Raw genomic sequence first — 22,966 nt, forward strand, 5'->3', positions numbered from 1 at the left:
TAAAATGAACTTTTAAATATATTTCTCAAGAATAAATAAATAATTATATTTCTTAAAATTTGAATATGATTGAGCATATAAAATAAAATTTATCCAACATAAATACCACTAATATTCAAAATAATAACTTTAATCTTATAAATGTAGAAAAAAACTCCCAGCACTCAATTGGGGGTACAAAAGTCCACTCATTTCATTTGTTCATTTATTAAAAAAGCCGAACCGCAAACAAACTCTTACCCCTCGCGCGGCTTTCCTAATCTTCTCTCCCTCATTCCTAACCAATACCTCACTCTTCAGCTACCCCTGGTCCTCTCTTGCTCAAACCATGGCGACGGCGACGACATTCTCCATTATACCATCGCCCACCACATCTCGCCTCACTCTCCGTCGCCGCTCCATCCGCTGCCTCTCGTCCCCTGCTCCGACCCCGCCGGCGACCGTACTATCGCAAGATGACCTCAAGAAACTTTCAGCCGTGAAGGCCGTTGAATACGTTAAGAGCGGTATGGTGCTAGGCCTCGGCACGGGATCCACTGCGGCCTTCGTCGTTTCCGAGATCAGTGACCTTTTATCCTCTGGGAAACTCAGCGACATCATCGGCGTTCCAACGTCGAAGCGCACATTTGAGCAGGCCAAGTCGTTGGGCATACCGTTGTCAACCCTTGCTGAGCACCCACGGTTGGATCTCGCCATAGATGGAGCGGATGAGGTCAGTTTTCGGTATCTAGGTCATTGATCTCTTTATAGGCCAATTGGTTTCAACCTTTTCATCTTGGTTGATTAAGAACACTTTATACACAAGGGATCAAAAGAATCGTATGTTAGGTTATCAATGTTCTTTTTTCATAAAGAAGTGTATTTCACTTTGAAAAGTTAATATTAATGGTATTTTTTATTTGATTTAAAGATTTGGGTTTATGTAACTAAATATCAAAATTTAGGTGTTAGATATTGAAATACATAAAATTTGTGTGGTATGCATGTAAAGCCCCCTTCTTTTTTGAAAGCAGCTCATGCTGACATTGTCTTGGATATAGAATACCTTATGGCTAAGCTCTTTTACAGATAAATGGTTCAGTATTACAATTATTTGGTTTGGAAGTTGATGATTGTTGAAGATCTGGCTCTGAGAGTATCTAATTGCACTAAGGGAGCAGTTTTATAAGAAGTTCGACTATCATTTGGATTGTAAAAGTTTTATCTCACCAATCCACAGTTTGATTAAGGTTGCTCACTCTATCAGCGGGAATTCTTTAAACAACTAAATTTATGCTTAGCAGATAGAAATTCATTGTTTAATTATAATCTTCACCCAAGTAGTTAAAGAACTATGATGAATTAAATATGGCTGAAAAGAGAAATAGTACATTATTATGTTCCACCAGTCTGACCTTGATCATCAATAAACTTTCTATTGATTCTTCATACTTTAAGTTTTGCACTATAGAAACATTGAAGTTACTTTTAAAAAGTTTTGTTAAGTAGATATGCAGCATTTAGCAAAAAAATGAAAGATGAAGAAGCTTAGTAGTTAGGAAAAGCAGCATTCATTGCTTCACTTATATCGTGAAGGTACTTAATGGCTTAGTTTTCCAAAGCAGAAGGTTCACTCTTCTATCCCTTTATATCTAGGATAACTTTTGTTGAATCATAGTTAGGTTACCATTATTCTAACAAATGTGAAACCAAATTCCAAATTATAGGGTGACTATTCTTTTTAGCATAGTTTTCTGTTGCCTTCTGCTTTCTTGAGCAACCAAAATGGTTTTAGAAATCTAAGATGTTTAGAAAATAGCTGAGAGTTTTTTAAAATGGTAGTTTAGGTATTTTCCCATAAAGTGATTTTATGAATTTTTAACTTTTTTGTAATTTAAACTAATGTATTCCAATTAATTAATTCACTAGACAAACACATAGTAGAGCTCATGCGAACAATATCCAGCAAAGACTAAAAAATAATTTGAGGGTGTTATGATGCTTTTGTAGACTAAAGTTGTCTGATAGACTTATGTGCATATATCATGTGATTATACTCTGGGATGTAACTATCTGCACATATATTACTTATCACACACATGCTAAGATTTAATGTCCTAAATGTATATTTGACTTATTATAATGGACAATCTTGGGAACAAAAACATAATAAAACAAACAAGAAAATAAAGCATCAGAGGGTATGCAGTGTCGGACACGTGTAGGACACGGACACACGTCAGACACAACATGGACACGTGTCCGACACAGCATTGGAGTGTCGCAATTTAAAAAATTAAAATTAAAATCGGACATGCGTGTCAAACACGTGTCCATGCCGGTATCGCTAGGTACATGCTCGGTAGCGCTCAATACATGCTCGGTACTTCTCAATATATGCTCGGTACTGCTCAGTACATGCTCGGTACCGCTCAGTACATGCTTGGTACTGCTCAATATATGCTCGGTACAGCTTGGTACATGCTCGGTACTGCTAGGTACATGCCCGGTACCGCTCAGTACCACTAGGTACATGCTTGGTACTGCTAGGTACATGCTCGGTACCACTCGGTATCTTCCTATACAAATAACTTACGAATTTTAAAAACAAGCAGAGCTTCAAAATTACTCTTACAATAAAATTTTGTTTCGGGGGCACTGCCCCCGGAACCTTGACCCAGCAACCTGACCGGGCAGGTCGAACCCCGCCAGGGGGCAACGCTCCCTTGGACCCTCGACAAACCGGTATATTGTTGTATTCATGTTGTCTTATTATTGGGATATTTTGATTTCACTTCATATCAATTTAATTTGATGTATTCATATGCATGATTGGTTTGTTAGCAAAATGAGCTCTGCTGCTGTCGGGGGTGGATTAGGTGAAGGTTCAAAAGAGCCATCTGTCCACGTCGTGTTCGTGTCCTATATTTTTAAAAATTATTATATATTATATTAAAAAATTATTATGCCATGTCCACGTTGCACCCGTGTCCTATATTTTTAAAAATTGTCGTGTCCCGTGTCCGTGTCGTCGTGTCCGTGTTGGTGCATCATAGGTCATTTCTAATATTTTATAACCAATTCTTTTTAGGTCTACCTCTAATACATCTAATACATCTAAAAAATAATGTCATTTCTTAACACAGGTTAAATCTAATACATCTACTCTCTTATATGTTGTCTAACTTTTTCAAAAGGGAAACAAATTATAAAATCCACAATAACTTTTAAAAAAAGTACTTCTCAATGATAATTATATGGTAACTTTAATGGATAGGTGTAGGCATCCCAAACGAACCCTTAAACTACAAATTTTAATTCTAGTGCAAACACATCGAAAGCCATTTATAATGTCCTATTGTGAAAAGTAGTGGCAAAATCAGGATATAAAGAGAGGGATGTTGAAATAAAAAAATTACCTAAAATAAATCAGAATTAGAAGTTGAACTTCAAAAGAGAAAATTACCACTAAATCTTAAGGGAACATTTTATAAGATGGTGGTGAGACCTGCGATGTTTTATGGTGCAAAATGTCAGCCATTAAAAGAGAAGCATAATATTAAGTGTTGTTGAGATGAGGATGCTCAGGTGGATGAGTGGACTTACTCTTAGAGAGAGGATACGAAACGAGCATATCCAGGAAGAGGTTGGAGTAGTTTCAGTGATAGATAAGATTAGAGAGAGTCACCTTAGATGGTTTGGTCGGCCTTCCAATGACCCTTTTAGGATAGTTGATGTATTAGATTTGACCTATATTAAGAAATGTAGATGTAGACCTAAAAAGACTTGGTTAGAAAATATTAGAAATGACATTTCTTTATTCTATTTAAATGAGAATTTGACTCTTAACAGGATATAATGGAAAAAAATGATTCATGTAGCTAACCCCACGTAGTGGGATAAAGGATTTATGTTGTTGTTGTAGTATAAATATCCCAAAAGGGATTAAATAAAAAAGTTTATAAATAAGAAAAACCTTAAAAAAAAATAAATTTTCTTATCTAAGTGTCATGATCAAGTATCTTAAATATTGTCAATCACTTTTTTTTTGCATCAAAATAATTAATCCTTTGATTCTACCTCAAAACTAATCGCAATATTCATCTCAATATATAATTAAAATATGATAAACATATTAATATTAAGAAAAATATATATGATGATAATTAGTTTTAAAATATGATTGTTATGAAATTACAATTATGTATTTAAGTTTGGGGTCACAAAATTTTCAGTAATATATAATATTAAGAAATTCACTTCAAATTTAAGGGTGGTGCGCACCACTCTTTGCCACTGTTGAAAAGTAAAGGGTGTTCATCAGGATACTAGACATCTTATGTCTTATTATAATGTTAGATTGCAATTGACCATTAGAAGGAATTTGAATAAATCCTCGGGCCACAACCTAAACGCCCATTTTTCTTCTTATATTGATTGCTATATTACCTTAGCCTGTTGGGTCTATACTAAAGTTCATTCTTCTATGCTAGCTTTAAAGCCAAATGATCTTGTGCATGATCGGCATGTTGGGATATTAATCAGAAGAAAATTTTTCATTTTTATGTTTTAGTATTAGGGAATGGAGACATTATTCTGTACGGCATCCGAACGTGTCCGAAGCGGATTGGTGCCACGTCATCAATTGCATTGTGCATTAGGTGATGTGGCGCATCCTGATTGACCTCCGGACGTGTCCAGATGTTGCGCCTAATAATTTTTCTAGGGAATGAGGGTCCGGTAGTTTACTATTATTGTTATAAATCTCATAAATTTATTTATTTTCTTGTGTTATTATAATTAAGTTTCATTTTTGATATTTAAAACTAGGACAGGTGGATCCAGATCTTAATCTTGTGAAGGGACGAGGCGGAGCTCTCCTTCGTGAGAAGATGGTTGAAGCTGCTTCTGACAAATTTATTGTCGTCGTCGATGAGACAAAACTCGTGACTGGCTTGGGCGGCAGCGGGTTGGCGATGCCGGTGGAGGTGGTGCAGTTCTGCTGGCAATATAATCTAACCAGGTTGCAGGAATTGTTCAAGAAAGAAGGATGTGAGGCAAAGCTCAGATTGGATCCAGATGGAAAACCTTATGTTACAGACAACTCAAACTATATCGTCGATTTGTACTTCAAAACTCCAATTGTGGATGCAAATGCTGCAGGAAAGGAGATCTCAGCATTGGAAGGAGTAGTTGAACATGGGTTGTTTTTAGATATGGCTGCTGCAGTTATTATTGCTGGAAAAGAAGGGATTAACATCAAAACCAAATGAGCACTCTGTTACTACTAATATGAGAGTGAAAAATCCCAAATTGAGCTTCAATTTCCTTGTGATTATTCTCTAAATATGTAATTCATTGTGGTATTTGTGACTTATTTGGCTTTATAGATGAGATACATGTTTCCTGATAATGAGGGGTGAATTCCTTTTCCTGGGATTTTTTTAAGGGTAAAAGCTGTTTTTCAAATGCTATTTGATATTTTTAGTAGGTTTTATGTTTCATGTTGAAGTTTTTATCACTATGCTCAGATTTCCGTTTTTTTTGTCTTTATTTAGGCTTTGTTTGGATAAAAAATGAAATTTTTTGTACTAAAAAGCTGCTTTAAGAAGCAATAAGAAAGTTGTCCCAAATGAAATCTTAGTTATCTTATTGTGATCTTACTGGTGCTTGGTTCTGCTGGCTTATAAACTGTCGAATTTAACACGGGCTAACAAATCTTATTGGTGTTTTTTTCATTTATTAGGAGTTCAACATGTGCCAAACACTAACAAAGACCTTTGTGCATACATTTATATATATTTTTTAGATTTTGTCAAGCCAAACATAAGCAATATGTTCCTGTTCATGTTCATTTGGTAAATGAATTAAACAAATTTGTTCGAGTTCACCTTATTTTAGGGCGTGAATTTTAACATCTAAGTTTTTTTTTTTCCTTTCCCTAGATTTTAGATGTATCAGATTTGCCAGCCTCTTCTTTATCATGTAGTTTCAGTTTGTGTGGAAAATGGTTGCAAACAGAAATGATGTCGCAACGGTGGTTAGAGGAGGCAATATCGAAGGCTGGGGAAAGAGAGATGAAAAGGAAGAGCTTTCATTTCTCATCTCAGTGCAAGAGTCCATAGAAAATGGACTCAATATTTGCACTTGATAGTGGACTCTGGTGACTTGTGTGTGCACAATCTTTGCGAAAGAGGAGAGAGAGAAGAAGAAATAAAAGAGAGATGAGCATACAAGATATACAGTCCACTTTGATTTATTGGTTGAGAGCTTTGTGTCACATAGAGAGATGTTTTTTTAGTTTTTAAGTCATCCATGCGGCTTTAAAACCCCTTCCTTCTGCTAAGTCAGCATCAACTTCTTACAATGCTTAGCTAGACATTAAAGAATACTAGAGAGAAAGTAAATGGGAAAAGCTTAACTATTAAAAGAGAACTTTTACAAGAGTTAGAGGGGTTTTGAGAGATGTGCAGAGATGGTCACAAATGAAGGAGGGAGGGACCAAGCAAAAGCTGCCTAGTGCTTGAGACCGGTAAGTGTTGAAAATAAAATCATCCCTGCTGCAGTTCCCTATAAAATTCATTCTGAGAAATTTTAAAATTTTGATGGAATTTCTAAACTTTCAACACGTCACAAAATTCTAAAAAAAAAACAAAAATAAATCAAAATCATAATCAAACAAAAATATAACAGTAATTTATAGAGCAAAGCAATCCAAACTCACCTTTAAGTTGTCACCAATATCCATGTCGCTTGAAGGATCATACAGAAAGCTGTTTGTGCTCCAGTTTTTCCCTGAAGCCAATTATTCAGTCTTCCTGATCTGACTTTCAATGATCACGAAACAAACATTCTAATACTGTTAGTACACTATAAAGGATGAATAAAACATTTACAGCAGAGTTGCTCTTATCACAGGAACCATTAAAGTTATCAGTATCATTTCAATCCCCAGAATTACAGAGGCTACCTGCAATGTAAAGAATACTTAAAATTAAATAGCTTCTTTCCAGAATAACCAAGTCCAGTTCCAGTTCTTCCAGTTAAGTCCAAACAAGACGATGCAGGTTCATTAAGAGTAGTTTACAAGCTGTGAACTACACCTAATCGATCTAAAATGGAGAAACACCTTTGTACAGTAAATGAAGAACATCACAGCATGACTACAATATGCTAAACTAGCAACTACTAACCCTATTCATTAGCCTCACACAAAAAAACTGAGGGGAAAAAGTTCCTGAGAATCCTAAGACAGTTTCACGGTGCCGTCTCTTTGAAGCTCTTTGTCAACCATATAGCTGTCTCCCTCGGCGAAGCCTTTCCAGGGCCAAAAGGCTTCAAGAGTATGCCCAGTTCTTCAATCCTCTCCTGCTGTAGCAGCTGCGCACTGAACTCCAACAAACCTTCTAAAGCCTCTGCCCTTTGCTGATATGATGATGTGTCGAACCGCCGTTGACGGGACTCCGACGATCCCCGGCTTGATGCATCCACAGCAGCAGGATTTCTTTCAGAAGAGTCGCTCCCAAGATCTCCGTCGGTTCGAAATATTTGAACGGTGCATTTATCCTTGGTGATTGAGCGATCTCCATAGTGAGGGGTGGAAGAGGAGCCATGAACTGATGAGATCTTATGGAGAGAGAACAGAGGATCTTCAGATGAAGCTAGTGGGAATTCGGCAATCCTGTCTATCCGAGGGGCATTGACTGAAACCTCTGGAGATTGCATCCTTTGAAGCATGCTAGTAGCATTGCGTCTGTGAGGTGTTTCAAATGAAGGCAGTGGCAGAGACGCCCTCCTACTGAATCTACTAGTACGATCCGCTGGTGTCCTTATGTAAGCCTGTGAATTAGGGCAATGGATAATTTAGTGCGACGATGAAGATGAATGGAACAAAAACATAAAAATCTCCACTACATTTCCAGAATTAAAATTATTAGAGCAGCTAGATCTCATTTTTTTTACTGCTACCTATGAGTCCATGTTAGCATTGTACACAACAACAACATCAAGCCTTTGTCCCACAATGTGGGGTCTTCTACATGAATCCTTTTTCTCCATTGTCCCATTAAAAATCAAATTCTCATTTAAATCTAATAAAGAAAGATCATTTATAATATTTTCTAACCAACTCTTTTTTAGGTATACCTCTACCTTTTTTAACAAAAGTCAAATCTAATACCTCTACTTTCCTAACCAGGTCATCGGAAGGCTATCATTTTATGTGACCAAACCATCTAAGGAGACTCTCTAATCTTATCTTCCACTAAAGCATTGTACACGAAGAAAAATAAATTACTTTGCTCTAAATTTTGCTTGAAGGGCAAGAGGAATACCATTTCACGGTTTGATACACTATATATAGTTTTTGCAGGTTCCTCTTGCTTTCTTGGAGTAACAAAAGCTTTGCCTGGAGTATATTTAGGTGTCTTAGAAAGACTTGGCTTATCAATGTTCATTTTTCCACGGCGTGGCTGGCCTATATGACTGCTGCCAACTGACAAGTCCTTGATCTTTTGTTTCAAATATTCAGGATGATCTTTAATGCTTTTTGTGGAGCTAATGGAATCCCGCTCGGCTGTGGTTCGGTTCGGCTTCACAATCCTTTCATTGGCATAGGATTGTATTTTGTCATTTTTGTTGCAGACAAAATCATCTTCATCATCAGAAAATCTAATTTTCTTTACAAGATTGCTTGTGAGATGTTGGATGGGAAGAGAGTTGCGATTTGGGCTGGTTTTCAAATGTACTTGGAGTACATAGGGCTGAAGGTGTGGGTGCTTGAGCAGTTCTGCAGCCTGAAAAATTGTATTTCAAACAAGAAAATAATCGTACTTTGCATTTTCTTCTAGTTATAAGCATGGTACCACTAAAGTAGTAGCGGAGTAAAAGGCTAAAAGCACAACATGAACACTCACACTTGGCCTATGTTCTGGGCTTTTCCTAAGCATGCTTTTAATAAGTCCTCTACTGAACAAATGAATAAGAAAATATTAGACAGAAAACGCCTCCAAAAAGCCTCCTAGTTTGCAAATATGAAAAATGAATACAAGAGAAACTCTTACAATGGGCCGGAATATGTACTCGGGAGAGGAGCTATAATTGACTTGTTTATTTTGTTTATCAGGCCTTGCATATCCTGCATTTTAGCAAAATGGCAAATGAGATTTTTGACGTATAGTAAGAATGCAAGAAAGAAAGCTCAATGAGGGTTTTTTTTTTTTTCAGTTTGAGTATGCCTTTAGCAAATGTGATCCATTAACTAGTAAAACAGTGTAAAAGAGCGTCTATGCGTACATGTATCATACAGATTTTGTTCAAGCATTCTGAGTGAAAAATGCAAAGTATTTCATTAAAAAAAAAAAACTTCACCTATAAATTATTTTTGGAATGCCAAAATAAGGTATATAAAAAAGAATTTATCATAAATATAGGAGAACTATATGTGAACTAATTGTTTTTACGTTTAAATGAGTAATTTTTCTATATATTTGAAAATGAAGGAAAACAAAAATATTTAAAAATAATTCCTACGTATGTGTATTATACAAGTATAACACGCGAATTTTTTTTTTAGGACATTTAGACCAATTAAGGCAGACTCACACACACATCTCATACACAAGACTTTAACCCAAGACATCTTAGTTGGTAGCCTAAACTCTCAACCAACAGATCAAGATGAGTTGGGTATAACACACGAATTTACTAGCATTGTTTGAATGTAGAATAGCATTCAGAAGAGTAACTTGTTTGACTGGTCTAAGAGAGACCGATTCAGAAGAGATCAACCCTTGTTTACTCCAAGCAGAAGCCTGCTCTGCCTAGTAGCCAGCCGTTCACCCTTGGGGTGGGGCCCACAGCTTAATGAAGAGAGAGGAGGGGACGGTTTAGGAGGGAAATTCAATTGGAGGGTTGTTTTGGTTATTTTGCTAGATATTGTATGATTTAAGTAGTTTTGTTAAACCTAGGGTTAAGTTAGGCTATGTTTGGCTAAATTTAGTTTTTCTAAAGGTAGAAAGGGACTCTAGTGGGTAGCTAGGGTTTGAGAGAGACGGATCTTCCTCCCCAATTGAAGATCCATTGTATTTGTTTGTTTTCTTTTCATCTATCATCAATTAAAAAGGTTCTCTTGTGTTCTTCCACATAGTTCTTCTTGTTTACTGTTTTGGGCTTTGCTGAAATTCAATTTCAACCCAAGGTATTCTTGTATTTCTAGAAGTGCTTCCTAACATAATTCTAGCAAATTAATGATATTTCAAAAATATTTTTCCCATGTAAAGCAACTCTTAAGACATCTAAGAGAAAATCCTCAGCTTTTCTTCAGTATGATCACATTAATGTAATCTTGATGCAGGGAAATTTTTTTTCCATAATTAATTTATTGAGAAACACAAACATATTTTTTTATAATAAAATCCTAGCAAATATTTCGAGGTGCCCAAAACTTTGGCTTACCATTGCTGAAATACAGTAATCATTTCAAGCTATGTGCCATTGTCGAGAAATTAGACGCAAAAAATATTTGTAAGGTAAGTTCAGAGAAATATTGGTTTTAGGACTAAAGTAAATATTTTTTTTCAAGATAAACATAAAAATATATGACTTTAACATAAATATAAATTAATCTTCAGGTTTTAAATAAAACTAGATTTTAAATTTTGTTACAACTTCAATTATTTTGCATCAACTTGAAAACAAAATTTTGAACCTGATTTAGATTTAAATTCATCTCCTTAGTACCTTTAAATAGTAACCATATTAACGGAGCCACAATCACAATATTCCATTCCAAGATGATAAATTGAGCCATGTAACTGAAAGAGAAGTGGAAAATAGGAAATTCTTGTGGTAGGGATTTTATTAGGCGTTGCTATTATTAGTATAAAGTAAAAGAATTGTATGAGGTTTTTTTTTTGGTTTAAAGTAAACCAAATACAAAACATGTGCATGAAGGATTTTGGATTAAGGAATCCGCCATAATATTTGTTTTCAAAGAATTCAAAATTAGCCAAAATTGGGTGAGTTCCAAAAACAAGGAAAACACAGCCTATGACATTACATTTCTAGTCAATGGCCTCCGACGCCACCCACGCTAACAACACCTTTACTGTCACCCATCACCCGCAAGTCATTAACAAAGCCCATCATCGTCCGCCAAATTTCAATGCTTTTGAAATGCATGATAATAAATACAAAAAAATATTTCAATATATTTGATTTGTATTCAATCAAATAACTGTTGCATTTCTAAAATACATGCATTCCAATTATTCTATATCTTTTAAATACATCCATTTTAAAAACATTCATCCAAAAGTACTTTAGAAAATGGGAAAAGTACCAAAATGATCCCTTGATTTTTTATAAAGGATCAAAATGGTCTCTAACTATATCAAAGGGTCATTTTGATCCCTCAAGTCTTTAAAAGAAATCAAAATAGTCCTATATTAAGACTATTTTGGTTCCTCTTTAAAGAGTTGAGGGACCAAAATGATGCTTTAAAATAGTTGGGGACCATTTTGATCTTTCATATAAAGTCAAGAGACTATTTTGATTCTTTTGTACTTAGAAAATAGAGTGAGAGAGAGAAATTTGAAGGGAAAAAATAAAGAAGAAATAATTAGATGTGATTCATTTGTTATGACTTATGACTGTAGAAAATCTTGTGACGCAGGTATAGTGGTGTAGGAAATAATGTTATGGCTTCATAGACATGCATAATGCTACTGTTTAAGTAACATTCATGCTGAGATTATTCGGATTTTTTAAATCTTTTGTATTTATCATCTCTCTTTATGTTATTCACCCTTGTATTTGGATAAAGAGATTTGGGGTTTCTCTTTTTTTCATAAGATTATGTTGACATGATTTTAAGAACATTTTCATGTGTTCTTTTACTTGTACAACTATGTAGCTTTACCTATAATTGATCAAATCCTCTTCTTTCCAGGTCATGTAGGCTACGTTTTACAAACATAAAACTTGGCATTCTTTGTGGCGCTTGATAAGCTATTACTTGGCATGATCATCATACATGTTCTTGGTAAGTACTTTCAAGAAAAAAAACTGGGTTCTACCCTAAAAATAAGCATCTGAAAGTATGAGTCAATGAAGATCACGCGTTTCATGCAGTTTGTGGATTTCATGGGTCATGGAGAGTTTCCAACATGTTTCACCAAGGTTAAAATGGATGATTCTCACGACGGCTCCATATAGTTGAATTGGCAATGTAATAGTTGACAATGCTAAAAAGCATTTTTTTTTAGTGATAGTCAATATTCATAACTCTTAGAGATTTGTTAAGATACATGAAAGTATTGTGGTCACAAATAGGATAGATGAAAAACATATTAGTGAAGAATTATTAATTGTTTCCTTCACCCATAGCTTTTTTTTTGGGGTTAAAAAAATGGGTTTGATAACTGATATACCAGGCCTAATTTTTTATCCACTTTTGGTTCACACTCCGCAACAATTATATCTAAAAAAAAAACACTCCCACAAATAATTTGATATAACATTCACTATATGCAGCATACTCTACATTGATGAGCATGCAAGAGATCTATAGTTAAGAATAAATTCTACTACTTCGTGAAAAAGTTATATGAGATATTCCAACTTACAAAAGCTTTGAAAGCAGGCTTCAGAGCAGTCATTTCATATATGCAACATCCTGGAGAAATATAAAATGAAATATAAAAATTAAGCACTCGCAATATTTCAATGAAGTCTGGCACAGTTCACAAAGATTACCTAAAGACCATATATCAGACTTGGAACCATAAGGTACATCTGCTAGAAGCTCTGGGCACATATAGCTGGGAGTTCCAACAACCTGAAAAATCAATAAACCCAGGACAGCAGGATGCAATTTAGAAAAAAAAAAGTGAAAAGGAATTAGAATGACAATTTCAGGACAGTGCTCACAGATGATGCAAGATCATCCGAACTTAACATTTTTGCAAGGCCAAAGTCACCTGCAAGTAGCGTAACTTAGTACTTGTAAGTTATTTAGCAATTTCAGTAATTAGCTTGAATTTAGCATCTTACCCAGTCGAAGGCTCTGATCTTTTGCTAGGAAAATATTAGAACACTGGATCAATTACAAATCATTAGCATGAATTTTGTGCATGGTACATCCAATTAGTGTTCTATTTATGATTACCCACCTTGACATCACGGTGAAGAATATGGTTCACATGCAAGTAATCAAGAGCCATAAGTAACTGCACAAGCCACTTGCAAAGCTTCTGCAGACATGATATAAATGAATGCTAAGAGAACAAAAACATTCTGAAAATAATAGTAAGCAATTTTTAAGAGTAATTTTAGTTTTGTTTTCAAATAAAATGACCTCTTCAGTGAAAAGGTGTCCATTCGCCTTTTTTATAACTTCAGCCCTGCCAAAACAAGATTAAAGATTGACAGCTTCAGAACACTGATAAAGATTCAGTTTTAGTCGAACGCATGTAGGGCACATAGAGACTTACATGTCGCCACCCTCACAATACCCTATGATAATACAAACATAACAGCCCTGCATGAAACAATCCACAAATTACTTTCATCATAAATGCCATGAAGATGCAGAATAAATTCAATTTACTAAATCATGAAGTGAGTATTGATTTTAATGAGGTCAGAAGATCAAAAAATCCATTGACTAGGTCCTAAAATGTATTGCGGAATTAAATTGATAGATAAACGATAAAGGGACGAGGGAAGGCATATGAGTTGTTTAAACTTCAGATATTAGATTTAGCGGCTCTGGAATCTTGATTAACCAAAGTTTAGTACAGCAAAAGAACTTTATCAAACTAGTCAAGAAAAACTCGATGAAGGTTATAGCAATCTTGGAGCAATGATCACAAGTACAGGAAACATAAGTATTGCCATCAACAACATGTTGGTATGAGAAATAAAAATAATTAGGACAACAAAATGAAAAAAAATGCTAAAAATGGCCACCACATTAAAAAAGATTAATGAAAGTAAAAAAAAAAACAATCATGCTTGAAATCTAATAGGTCAATAACATTAAGAATGAATCCTCACAATAAACACCCAATACGGTGACTTTTATGATAACAAAGGTGTGCTCACAGACCTTTTCAACCCAAGAATCCTTGTATTCCACAATGAATGGATTCCGCACTTTAGAAATAAGCTCCATCTGCAGAAACAATGAAATTCTAATAACTAAAATCAATATATAAAATGCAGCACCTAAAGGTCGGCAAAGGTTACCAGTTATCTAAAAGGAAACTAAATCATCTAAAAGAACGGCTAATGTCAGAAGCAAAAAAAAACCAAATGCATTAAAATAAAGGAAAAATAATAATTTAAATATATTTTCATGTAATGAATTCAGAAAAATAACATCTATAAGCAATGGTTCTAAGAGCATTGTTCTCATTACAAAGCATAGAAATTTGTCCATTTATCAACCAAATTGACCAACGTAGAGTGCATGGGATTAACTCATTCTAGTGTAAGCCACTGGCTACAAACAATCCCAAATAAACAACTGTGCACAACAGCAAAGATTTTACCTCCAGGTGTGCAGACCTGCGGCACCTATCTGTCTGCCGAGCAAGCCTGATTTTCTTCAGGACATACCTAAGAAAATCAAGAAGAAATACATAAAAATCCCACCAAAGCTAAAGCAATGCCATGGATACAGCGCAAGACAAATACAAGTGAGCCTCCTCTCTACTTACTTTTTCTTTTCCACCTTGTGCTTCACGAGAAGAGCAGAGCCAAATGCTCCTTTGCCAATCTGCTCCAAAACCTCATATTGCTCCATCTTAAAATAACAATTAGCTCCAACTCTTTCAAACTTATGTAGCTCTCCCTCACCTACAACAGGATACACACCCCAAACTTACACTCAGAGAACGGAAAGCTTAAATGTGTTAAGGTCGCAGTTACATCATCTACATGTCACTTGTTGAATGCATTCGTGTTCATCATAAAAAACTAGTTCCAAATTACCACCAATTTCTTCAATGAAAAAACTGCCCAAAAAGGTCCGATCCACGACGCGTAAAACAACAAGCAGAAAAACAAATTTAAAAAAACGCAGGTTAAGTCGGCTCCTACTTCAAGCCAATGAAAACAAAGGATCTCAAGAAAACCCAATAACAAATAATCAATTCAATCGTCAGTCAGCGAAAACAGAAACCAATATACTATTCAAATAAACACAACCACACAAGCACTTAAGCAGCGCTGCAACGAAGAAAAATAAGCACAATAACCATCTAAATTCGTAACTCTCGATAAATCATAAACTAGCAACAGAAAAAGACACGAAACGCAGTTTCTGATACACACGCGTTTCGAATCGTGCTCCGAACTCGAAATGCAAGCCGAAACTGCTTTCATAGCAAACCGAAACCCAGGCACATTACTTCAAATAAGCACTCAGCGAGCCGCAGAAGCCTCACCGGATCTAAACCCACTGCCGGCCGAACAGAGATCTCCGATTCTACTGGATCATGGAGACCTCGCCGACTAAAAGAAGCGGAGCAGTGAGAACTCGCAGTTCCTCACTCACATGCTCTCCGACATGGGAGCAAGAAGGAGAAGAAGAAGCGAGACCAGCGCCGCAACTCGAGGCGGCAACAGGCTCCTCAAAAGGAGTTGATTGGTAGATTCGAAGTTCGAATGCCTGCGAAAGAGGAAAAAGAGGGCTAAAGAAGCAAGAGAGCAAGTGAGAACTATGTAGTGAGAGAAAGCCAGAGGGGTCAGTCTCGCTAATTTTTGTTTCATCCGAATTATAAATTTGTTAAAAAAAAAAATCATATAAAAATTGAATTAATTAAAAATAGGGCAAATTCTAAAAATATGAAAGATTGGTCAAGATGCACTGCCTTAATTTTAATCCTGATTACTTTTAAAAATTTTGAATATATTTTAAATGCAAATTATAAAAATCAATTAATTCATATAATGTGCCTATTTTAGAATAATTTTTTAAAATTTTAAAATCATTTAGAGTATATTCATCTAAATATTTTCTTGTAATTTGTTTAGTTGTTTATTGAAGCTTTATAAAAGATTAGTATTTTCCCAAAATATATTTAAATTTATAATGTTAATAAATAATATATTATAATGTTAATACAAACACCCTTATATTGTGTGATCATTATTTTGTGCATTAGATGAGGACCATTCATATGGTGATGCTAAGGGGATCTTTGGTTGCCTATATTAGGGTTGTAATGTCCAAATGCAGGGCTTTAGAAATATTTGTATTTTGTTAAAGCCAAAGGAATGGAGAGTAAAATTTTGAAGTAAAAAAATTCACCCTATAGTTCAAATCAAGTGTATTTTGAATTACTCTGATTTGGGCGATTTTGAAAAACAATGGAAACTCATCGACATTGTCACCACCAACTACCTGTAAAACCCCTCAAAAGCTATTTTTTTTAGTGATGTTAGTCCCGGACGAACTGAAGAAAATTGTGAATAATCTTTCATTTTCGTCTGTACGAACCTGGAAGGGTCGGGACGAACCGTCGGCACGAACTGAACCCGAGAGTTTCGTCCATGGACGAAATAAATTGGAATTAAATTCGTCTGGACGATTTGAGTCCAGAGAAGATCGTCCCGGGACGAATCGGGACATCGTCCGGGACGATCCTGCTTAATAAATATCTGAATGGTGTCGTTTTTTGAAGAGAGAGAAAGTCCAAGAGAGAAAACCGTGGAAAGAGGAAGAAAAATGGATTTTTGAGCGACTTCGACTCGTTTTCATCCGTCGCCGTAGTTGGGAAAGTTGATCGACTCGAGGTAAGGCACATTCCGCCTTTCTCAATTTTCAGAAACGATAATTTTGAAGACTTTTATGTTCCGGATTTTGTTTCCGTTAGCGAATTTCTGGTATTATTTTCTTCTGACAAAGGTTTTATGGCGTAACTTTTGATATGTTTTTGAGATGATAATTATGAACGTTTTGGATATTTTATGGAAGATTTTTACCGGATATTTTGAATTCTACGGTGTTTTAATTGAATTGCAAGTTATCAGGATGTTGAAAAATGTTACTTCAGTACAGTAAAAATCTTATAATGTTGTTATGGATATTCTGTGATAATTTGATAAATTTCTGAATCTGTGAATTTTGTGTAAATTCCGTATACTGCCGTTATACTGCTGATTTTTCGTACGAATTCTGATTTTTCTGAATTGATATATTGAATGAATTGAAGTGTTTGTATATTATCAGAAGGGAGTTATAAGGGGCCAGGATCTTTTGAGATTCTGTAAGTGTCAGGGAAATCTGATATGAGCTCTGAAATCTGAAAATAAATTCTGTTCCGGAATTTTGAATATTTGTTCTGTTCTGGTGCTATAAGCACAAAGGGAGACATAAGGGGTCAGAATCCGTCGAGATTCTGTAAGTGTCAGGGAAGGGAGGCATAAGGGGCCAGAATCCGTAGAGATTCTGTAAGGGTCTGGGAATCTGAAATCTGATATGTTATATGTTATCTGAAATCTGATGTTTAATATCTGATAATCTATGCTGTGACTTATCTTATCTCTTTTATGAGTTATCTAATTAGAATTATCTGATATGAATGTGATTTTATCTGATTTCTGTACGATTCTGGTTATTCCGTACGATTATGTCTGCTCTGTGACTTGTAAGCTTTATGATATCTGTTCTGAACTCCGATTCGACATGACTTCAGTTTTCTGTATCAGTTGTTTGATTTCTGTTGATCAAGTATCTGTTCTATGATTTCCGTACGGCTATTTTCTGATGTGAATTTCTGATGATTTAGATTGGTGAGTGATGTCTTGCTGAGCTGTGTTTGCTCATCCTTATTTTCTGCGTGGTTTTCAGGTTCTGGGAAAGGGAAAGTATTTTTAGTTTGTTTTCAAAATAAAATGACCATCTTCAGTGAAAAAAGGTGTCCATCGCCTTTTTTTATAACTTCAGCCTCTGTCCAGAACAAGACGGATTCAAAGATGACCGCATTGCCCAGGTTTTGCAGAACACTTAGGCTACAGATTAGTCTTTGGTTTAGTCGAACGCATGTAGGGACATAGAGACTTACATGTCGGCCACCTGCTCTACAATACCACTATGAATAATACAAACATACGCCCTGCTATTTGAATACATGCTCCCACAAATTACTATTTCATTTCATCCACAATCGCCATGAAGATGCAGATAACATTCAATTACTAAAATCAATGAGTGAGTATTGATTTTTAATGAGGTCGAAGATCAACCAAATAATCCATTGACTAGGTCCTAGAAATGTTTTCCGTAGTTAAGAATTTAAGTTGGCTAGATAACCGATCAAGGGACGTGGGAAATAGGCGCGATATGAGTGGTTTAAATTCAGATATTAGATTTTTTGGGCGGGCTCTGGAATCTGATTACCCAAAAGTTTAGTGCAGCAAAAATAACGTTTGTCAAACCTAGTTCAGAAAAACTCGATGAAAAGGTTATAGCAATCTTGGAGCAATTGTCACGTACGTGAAACATAAGTATTGCCATCCAACATCCATGTTTGATATGAGAAATAAAAATTAATTATGCGAAAACAAAAGTGATTAAAAATGCTAACAATGGCCACCACGATAAAAAAAGAATTCTGAAAGTCCAAGAAAAAATTGGACTTCTTAAATTTATTATATAGTAAATACTACCAATCATGCTTGAAATCTAATTAGGTCAATAACATTAGAATGAATCCTCGAACAATAAACACCCATATATGGTGACTTTTAATGATCACAAAGGTGTGCTCACTAAGACCTTTTTCAACCCAGAATCTTGTATTCCTCACAATGAATGGATTCCGCACTTTAGATATGTCTCACTCTGCAGAAACAATGAAATTCTGATAACTAAAATCAAATATATAGAGGAAACCTGCAGCACTGGAAAAGGTCGGCACTTAAGGTGTACCGATGTTATCTTTATAGAATGGAACGATACTAAATCATGCTAAAAGAACGGCTATGTTAGATAGCAAGAAAAAAAGCATTAAAATAAAGGAAAAATAATATTTTAAATTATTTTCGATGTAATGATTCTAGAAAAATAACATCTATAAGCAATGGGTCTAAAGAGCATTGTTCTCATTAACATAAGCATAGAAATTTGTCCATTTATCATTACAACCAAATTGACCAACTGTAGATGCATCTGGAATTACTCATGCTAAGTGTAAGCCACTGGCTACAAACGAATTCGCCAAATAAACAACTGTGGCACAACAGCAAAGATTTTACTCCAGGTGTGCAGACCTGCGGCACCTATCTGTCTGCCGAGCAAGCCTGATTTTCTCAGGACATACCTAAGAAAATCAAGATGAAATACATAAAAATCCACCAAAGCTAAACGCAATGCCATGGATCAGCGAAAGACAAATACAACGTGAGCCTCCTCTCTACTTACTTTTTTCTTTTCCACCTGTGTGCTTCACGTACAGAAGAGCATTGAGCCAAATGCTTCCTTTTGCCCAAATCTCTGCTCCAATAACCTCATATTGCTCATACCCCTTAAAATAACTCAATCTAGCTCCAACTCTTTTCATAACTTAATGAAGCTCTGCCCTCACCAACAACAGGATACACACTCTCAGACTTTACACGTCAGAGAAATGGAAAGTTCTCTAAATGTGTTTACAGGTAGCATTACATCATCTAACAGTGTCACTTGGGTTGATGCATTTCGTGTTCATCATAACCAAACTAGTTTCCAAATTACACCAATATTCTTCAATGAAAAACCTGCCCAAACAAAAGCGTCGACTCCACGCCGCGTAAAACAACAAGCAGAAAAACAAATTTAAAAACGTAGGGTTTAGTCGGCTCCTACTTCAAGCCAATGAAACAAAGGATCATTCAAGAAACTCTCAAGTGAACAATACAATCTAATTCAATCGTCAGTCAGCGAAAACAGTAAACCAATTATATTATTCAAATAAACACACCACACAGAGCACTTAAGCAGCGCTTGAACGAAGAAAAATATAAGCACACATAACCATCTAAATTCGTATACTTCTCGATAAAATCATAAACTAGCACAGAAAAGCACGAAACGCAGTGTTTCTTGATACAACGCGTTTCGAATCGTGCTCCGGAACTCGAAAATGCCAGCACGACAACTAGCTTTCATAGCAAATCCGAAACCAGGCAGCATTACTTCAAGGATAAGCACTTCAGCGGGAGCCGCAGGAAGCCTCACCAGGATCTAAACCCACTGCCGGCCTTGAGACAGTAGATCTCCGCGATTTCTACTGGATCAATGGAGTTACCTTTCCGCCCGTACTAATAAGCGGAGCAGTGAGAACTCGTCAGTTCCTCACTCACAATGCATCTGCCGACATGGAGCAAGAACGGTAGAAAGAAGTAAGCGAGACCTCAGCGCCGCAATACTCGAGGCGGCAATCAGGCTCTCTCACAAAGGAGTTGATTGGAGATTCGAAGTTCGAATCGCCCTGCGAAAGAGGAAAATAGAGGGCTAAAGAAGCAAGAGAGCAAGTGAGAACTAGTAGTGAGAGAAAGCCAGAGGGGTCAGTCCTCGCTAATTTTTGTTTTCATCCGAAATTATAAAATTTGTTTAAAAAAATTCATATAAAAAATTGAATTAATTAAAAATAGGCATTCCTAAAAAAATTGAAAGAATGGTCAAGATGCACTGCCTTAATTTTAATCTGATTAACTTTTAAAAATTTTGAAATATTTTTAAAATAAAAAAAAAAAAAAAAATGGCTAAAATATAAAAATACGAATTAAATTCATATAATGTGCTTATTTTAGAATAATTTTTTTAAAAATTTTAACAATCATTTAGAGTATATCATCTAATATTTTCTTGTAATTTTTAGTTTGTTTATTGAAGCTTTATAACAAAGATTAGTATTTTTCCGCAAAATATATTTAATTTCATAATGTTTATAAATATATATTATAATGTTAATTACAACACACTTATCTGTGTGATCATTATTTTGTGCTTAGATGAGGACCATTCATATGGTGATGCTAGGGATCTTTGGTTGCCCTATATTAGGGTTGTAATGTCCAAATGTCAGGGCTTTAGAAATATTTGTATTTTGTTTAGAGCGAACGGACAATGAGATGAGTAAAATATTACTGAGTCAAAAAAATTCACCCTATAGGTAAATCAATGTGTATTTAATTACTACCTGATTTGGGCGATTTTGAAAAACCAAGTGGAAACTCTCGACATTGTCATCCAGCCACTGCCACCTTATCGCCGCGCCAGTGCACACCTTCAACTGTTATCGTTGCATTCCACTGTTTTACTTCAACAAGTAAAAAGAAAAAAAAACAAAAGACAATGGATTTATTTTACCACTCATTCACAACTTCCAAATATTTCAAATACAATGTAATTCTTTTTATATTGCCAATCCTTTTGCACTGCGTTTTTTTTTTTTTTCGGCAACTCATATACATCCCTTATGCTATATTCTAGTAGATGGGCTCAAACGGAAAATTGACAAAGAATGACCTTATAAGAATCAGCATCATGAACCAATAACATACAACATAACACTTAAACTTACCATAGAAGCATCAAATACTTAAGCCGGCTAACTCGATTACAACTTAATCGATGGTCTTTACTTAAAACCCACCTGAATGTAACACTTTAAGAAAGATAATAATAAAGCTAACCACTTAGGACACCCCATCAATGTGACTTCTCCAAATTAAATTCATCGAGCCTAATTTTTGACACAATATTTAGGCATATCAATATAATGGCACTCCATATAAATATGTAGAAAATTATTAATCTCTTACTTATCCTTTGTATAGAAAGGATGTTTTCCAAAATTGGAATACTTTAATATATTAATAAACAATAGAAAAAAAAAGAAGATGTTATTAGTTTTCACTATAGGAAATATTATACTCTTAGTGGAATTTATTCCTTGACCATAATATATGGACCATATACTATGCAACTATTCACTTATATTAAATGGCACTTTATTTGAGCCTTTTATAGATCAGCTTTTTCTTTGACTCTCAACAATTGAGTCAGTACAGTTCCAATGCTCTCTTTCCCTATATTTAAATGCTCTCGATACATGAATCGCGAAACAATGGTCAGCTATTTATGAAGTATGTAAGAAATCCCGCGAATACGAGTGGCGCCAAGCATCGAGCACGAGCCGCCTGCGGTGCCCCCCTGCCCACTAGCGTCCTAAAAATGGGTCCCACTCAAGTAGACCCAGGTGGACGGTGGGTGTGTTTCTGGTCCGGTTATATATATTAATCCTACCATCGACTGTGAGTTGGGAGCGGGAGAACCGCATGGTTGATGTACGCGGAGGAACTTTGTCTGAAGATCGTTACGGTTACGCTGCAACTAATCAATGATATTTACTGGTATAAGACGAAAAAGCTCAACAGTAAGGTTTCTCGCGAGTCGCGCTTTGGGCAGACCATGAGCATATCGTAGGGAGTGATGCAAGTGGGGTAACAACTTGTAGTAAACATGAATCATAAGGGGGGAAGTCGTATTCAGCACTGGGAATTATAGAGCTCCACGCTCTTAATGAGTAATGGCAAGCCGTAGGGAGCATCTACGCGCACCGAAACGCTAAACGAGTGTAAGATGTCCGTGTCCCGTCGCTAGTACACCTACCGAAACTCTATGATTTTATCCTAGCCATTTATAATCGCTCGCAGGATGAATGATGTGCGACTAGACATAATAATTGCTCGCACTGTTCCTCACGCCATCTCTTGTTTTGCTGACTCATCCGGGCAAAAGGAGCGCTGCGGCACCAAGGAGAGAGCGAGTCATTATCCTTCTCAAAAACACTAAAATGACGTTCGAGTGTTTGGAGCATCACCTGCGCATTTTGAAGTCTTTGCAATATACTATTGGGGCAGTGAATAAAATGAAGTTTTCGGTTGGGAGATGACCGCTTAAGCTATTACATATTATGCATCGCGGCAAATA

The 22,966-nt window shown here is 35.7% G+C and overlaps 2 protein-coding genes across 2 annotated transcripts; one reads left to right on the plus strand and one right to left on the minus strand.

Annotated features, from left to right (window-relative positions):
* Positions 1-222: 222 nt before the first annotated feature.
* Positions 223-5,425, plus strand: LOC110093699 (probable ribose-5-phosphate isomerase 3, chloroplastic). Its single transcript, XM_020818674.2, has 2 exons — positions 223-712; positions 4,815-5,425. The coding sequence occupies exons 1-2, from the start codon at positions 329-331 to the stop codon at positions 5,250-5,252; spliced, it is 822 nt and encodes a 273-aa protein (XP_020674333.2). The 5' UTR covers positions 223-328; the 3' UTR covers positions 5,253-5,425.
* Positions 5,426-6,946: 1,521 nt separating this feature from the next.
* On the minus strand, positions 6,947-15,720 carry LOC110093698 (serine/threonine-protein kinase Nek2). Its single transcript, XM_020818673.2, has 15 exons — positions 15,432-15,720; positions 14,703-14,841; positions 14,535-14,601; positions 14,090-14,155; positions 13,473-13,519; positions 13,337-13,382; positions 13,152-13,232; positions 13,033-13,075; positions 12,910-12,959; positions 12,736-12,817; positions 12,606-12,655; positions 9,042-9,115; positions 8,895-8,946; positions 8,313-8,774; positions 6,947-7,818 (listed from the first exon to the last, which is right to left on the minus strand). The coding sequence occupies exons 2-15, from the start codon at positions 14,786-14,788 to the stop codon at positions 7,237-7,239; spliced, it is 1,788 nt and encodes a 595-aa protein (XP_020674332.1). The 5' UTR covers positions 14,789-14,841; positions 15,432-15,720; the 3' UTR covers positions 6,947-7,236.
* Between the last annotated feature and the right edge of the window lie 7,246 nt (positions 15,721-22,966).

The sequence above is a fragment of the Dendrobium catenatum genome, unplaced genomic scaffold (genome assembly GCF_001605985.2).
Source record: "Dendrobium catenatum unplaced genomic scaffold, ASM160598v2 original_scaffold_280350, whole genome shotgun sequence".
NCBI lineage: Eukaryota > Viridiplantae > Streptophyta > Magnoliopsida > Asparagales > Orchidaceae > Dendrobium > Dendrobium catenatum.

Coding starts and splice junctions, on each gene's coding strand:
- LOC110093698 (XM_020818673.2), bottom strand. CDS start 14,788: ATGGAGCAATATGAGGTTTTGGAGCAGATTGGCAAAGGAGCATTTGGC. Junction 13,076..13,151: donor TTCTTCACCGTGATGTCAAG/GTGGGTAATCAT, acceptor TAATTGATCCAG/TGTTCTAATATTTTCCTAGC. Junction 7,819..8,312: donor GTGTATCAAACCGTGAAATG/GTATTCCTCTTG, acceptor CCTAATTCACAG/GCTTACATAAGGACACCAGC.
- LOC110093699 (XM_020818674.2), top strand. CDS start 329: ATGGCGACGGCGACGACATTCTCCATTATACCATCGCCCACCACATCT. Junction 713..4,814: donor CCATAGATGGAGCGGATGAG/GTCAGTTTTCGG, acceptor AAACTAGGACAG/GTGGATCCAGATCTTAATCT.